General features: G+C 35.4%; 1 protein-coding gene across 5 annotated transcripts in view; it reads right to left on the minus strand.

The window, feature by feature from the left end:
* prc1b (protein regulator of cytokinesis 1b) overlaps positions 1-3,139 on the minus strand; it is a 21,393-nt gene that overhangs the window by 13,617 nt on the left and 4,637 nt on the right. For all 5 annotated transcript variants that reach the window (XM_014021427.1, XM_014021426.1, XM_014021429.1 and 2 more), the window contains exon 3: positions 472-594. In XM_014021427.1, coding sequence (XP_013876881.1) covers positions 472-594 — 123 coding nt within the window. The remainder of the gene's footprint in view (positions 1-471; positions 595-3,139) is intronic.

Genomic DNA, 3,139 nt, shown 5'->3' on the forward strand with positions numbered 1-3,139 from the left:
ACCAGGTTTTGTCAACAAGTTGTCCGCTGGACAACCTGAAAAATATCCTTATGTCTACCCCTGAGACGCCCTATTGCTCCACTTGGGTGTTTCTCATGTGTGATGGTCAAATGCAGAGCACACATTTCATCCTCGCATTGGAACATGCATTGGTGACAAAAGCACCTTTACCTTTTACTTTATTTGCAAGTTAGTTTACATTTTATTCATTTTATTGTGTGCTATACTCAAAGTGCTAAATTTGACTATTAAAAATAAAATTAGCTCAAATGAAATATCTGATTTAAATTAATGGAAGAAAATTCAGAATCTACAGTAAAACATAAAAAAGAGTCAAAGAAATAAAACAGTGGCAGACCTTGTTTGAAAAAAAAGTTGTGGGACATGTCATGATTATCCAGCAGTCTGACGATTTAAAACTGTCGAGATTTTTTTAACGTCAAAGTTAATATGTAGAGAAAAAGAAGTTACCTCAAATCCAGCCATCTGGAGTTCCATGTAGAGTTTCTCCAGTTCTGTCTGGCATGTTTGGATGTTGGTCATGACTTTCTTTTTCAGAGTTTCCTCCTCTTTAATCATCAGTTCCAGTAATTGCTGTAGAACAAACRAGTTAGAAGAAATCAGCCCATGTTGATGGTTATCATATGTGTAGTTCTTTAATAGCTGGTGGTAATCATCTGTGATCACAAGTATTTTTGACTAATCTGGCTGCAGACAGCCATCTATTGAAAAACAGCAGGATAAACTTCTGTCTCAGCTACTGCTTCCTAGCTCATGTTAAGGGCGCAACGATACAGAAAATTCATGATTTGGTTCGTTTCGATACTTTAGTCTCATGGTTTAGTTTTTTTTTTGGATACAAAAAAAAAGGAAAAATTCCATGCCCTTTGTAACTTGGAATATATTGAAATTAATTATAAACACTTGTTTAACCTCTGAAGTACAGTTTTTAAATTAAATGTTGCTGAAACGGCAAATTTCTCAGTGGACCTGTGCTCACAGTGCAGCCTAGTTGGAGTAGTCAAACACAGTTTCTTAAGTTTAGGAGCAWATTTTGAAAAGACATCTGATGATATTTTTGCCTGTCTGTATTAGCAAAATATCTCTTAAACCACTGAATTGATTTTAATTAAACTTTCAGAAAGTAATCATTGGTTGAACATCTGCAATTTGTTAATTTGCAGAGCCACCCTCATTCATCGCCACCGCTAATCCACCTTATTAAAAAACACAAAAATAGCAATTTTCAATTTTGCAGACACTGTGCTAAAATTTGATGTGGCATTAGCAGAGAGTGAGCTGCGCCACACGATTACTGGAGCACCAACAGATCATGTGAGATATTTGGTTAAAACTTTAGTATCAACTGTTGGAGTCAACACTGTTAGCTAAATGTGTCATGAACACTTGGATGAATTTTAATGAAGACTTTCTGAAAGTAGTCATGAAAAGGTGGCTCCAACCTTTAGAGAGAACCCAGTTCAAGATGTCCAGAACAGCAAACATCTTAGAAAACACACACATACAAGAAAAAAAAAAGGAATAACTAAAATACTATAATTCAGTTATTTGTACACATAGAGCTAAAACTTACTGTGGTATTAGCCAAGCATCATCTCTGTAACATACTCTGTGCTACCATTAGGGACTTATTTTCTTAAAACTTTGGCAAAAAATAAGTTCGATCCAACCTTGACTATTAGCARAATATATCATAAATTGGCCACAACTCTTTTATCTTAGCCAACACTAAAATCTGGTTCACATTTACAAATACTGAACAAAAACTGCATGTAAAATTAGCCGAGAGTCAACCTGACCACAGCCTTTTAGTGCAACAGGCTGCATGAGAGGAGACTGAGTTTGTGCATGATGGGATTTTCAAGGTTCGACCAAAGCAATTGTAATTATGTTATTTCTCAACACAATTCAAAGATGCCACAACAACAGCAGGTGATGTAGGATTGTAAGTAATGTTTGGATGATTTATTAGTCTCAATTTAGTGACTTAAAAACAATACATTGTTTTGAAAAGTCTGGAATATACTGACAGTGTCCAAAGAAGTAAAACATTAAATAAATAAATAAATAAATAAATAAATAAATAAATAAATAAATAAATAAATAAATTAAAAAATGTACAGACATATGCTCAAAAGCAGTCGAGGGCACAACTCCCCTAAAGCACTAATAGGGGAACTAATTTCCTGATTAGTGCTTTTGCTAATTTTAAAATTTATTAGTTTATTATCACTTGCTAAATTTATAGGCTAAATTTAGAAGCACTAACTGAGGTCTATAAATGTTCTTGATCAGTGTTAATTGTTAACAGCTGAGGGTGAAAACTGTTACACATTTTGTGTGTCACTTATCCACCAGGTCAGTGGTTGCCAACCCTGGTCCTCAAGTACCCCATACAGCGTGTTTTACTTGTTTTCCTGCTCTTCAGCAGGTCTTCAGAAGATTGTTAATCACTCATTCATTCAAAACCAGGTGTGTCAAATCAGGGAAACATCTAAACATGCAGGAAAGCAGTCCTTGAGGACCAGGGTTGAGAATCACTGCTACAGTATAATTCACGTGATCTGATTTATTATTTACTAATAAATGGCAAAGAATCAATGGCTTCCAGAGGCAATACTAAAAAAACATAAAACYRAGTCAATATTATATTTTGAAAATGTCTCATCAAGCTCAGAGAAGCTCTTGAGGTGTTGGTCAACATTGAAAGCAGTGAATTTTAGATGTTTCCCTGATTTGACACACCTGTTTTGAATGAATGAGTGATTAACAATCTTCTGAAGACCTGCTGAAGAGCAGGGAAACAAGTAAAACATGCTGCACAAAAGTACTTGAGGACCAGGGTCCAACCGCCATATAAATTGAAAAAGAAGAAGAAGAGGACCAGGGTTGGGAACCCACTGCACTAGGTGACAATATACTGACAATACAGGTCCTTCCCAAAAAATTAGCATATTGTGAAAAAGTTCATTATTTTCTGTAATGTACTGATAAACGTTTCGTCTCTCCAAGAGACTTCTTCAGTCGGAGAGTTTCAGGCAAAATTCAGGCTTTTAAGCACTGCCTCCATGTGACTGATACTCACATCACATGGCTATCGTTGACAACTAATTAACAC

This window comes from Austrofundulus limnaeus, unplaced genomic scaffold (genome assembly GCF_001266775.1).
Source record: "Austrofundulus limnaeus strain Quisiro unplaced genomic scaffold, Austrofundulus_limnaeus-1.0 Scaffold292, whole genome shotgun sequence".
Classification (NCBI taxonomy): Eukaryota; Metazoa; Chordata; class Actinopteri; order Cyprinodontiformes; family Rivulidae; genus Austrofundulus; species Austrofundulus limnaeus.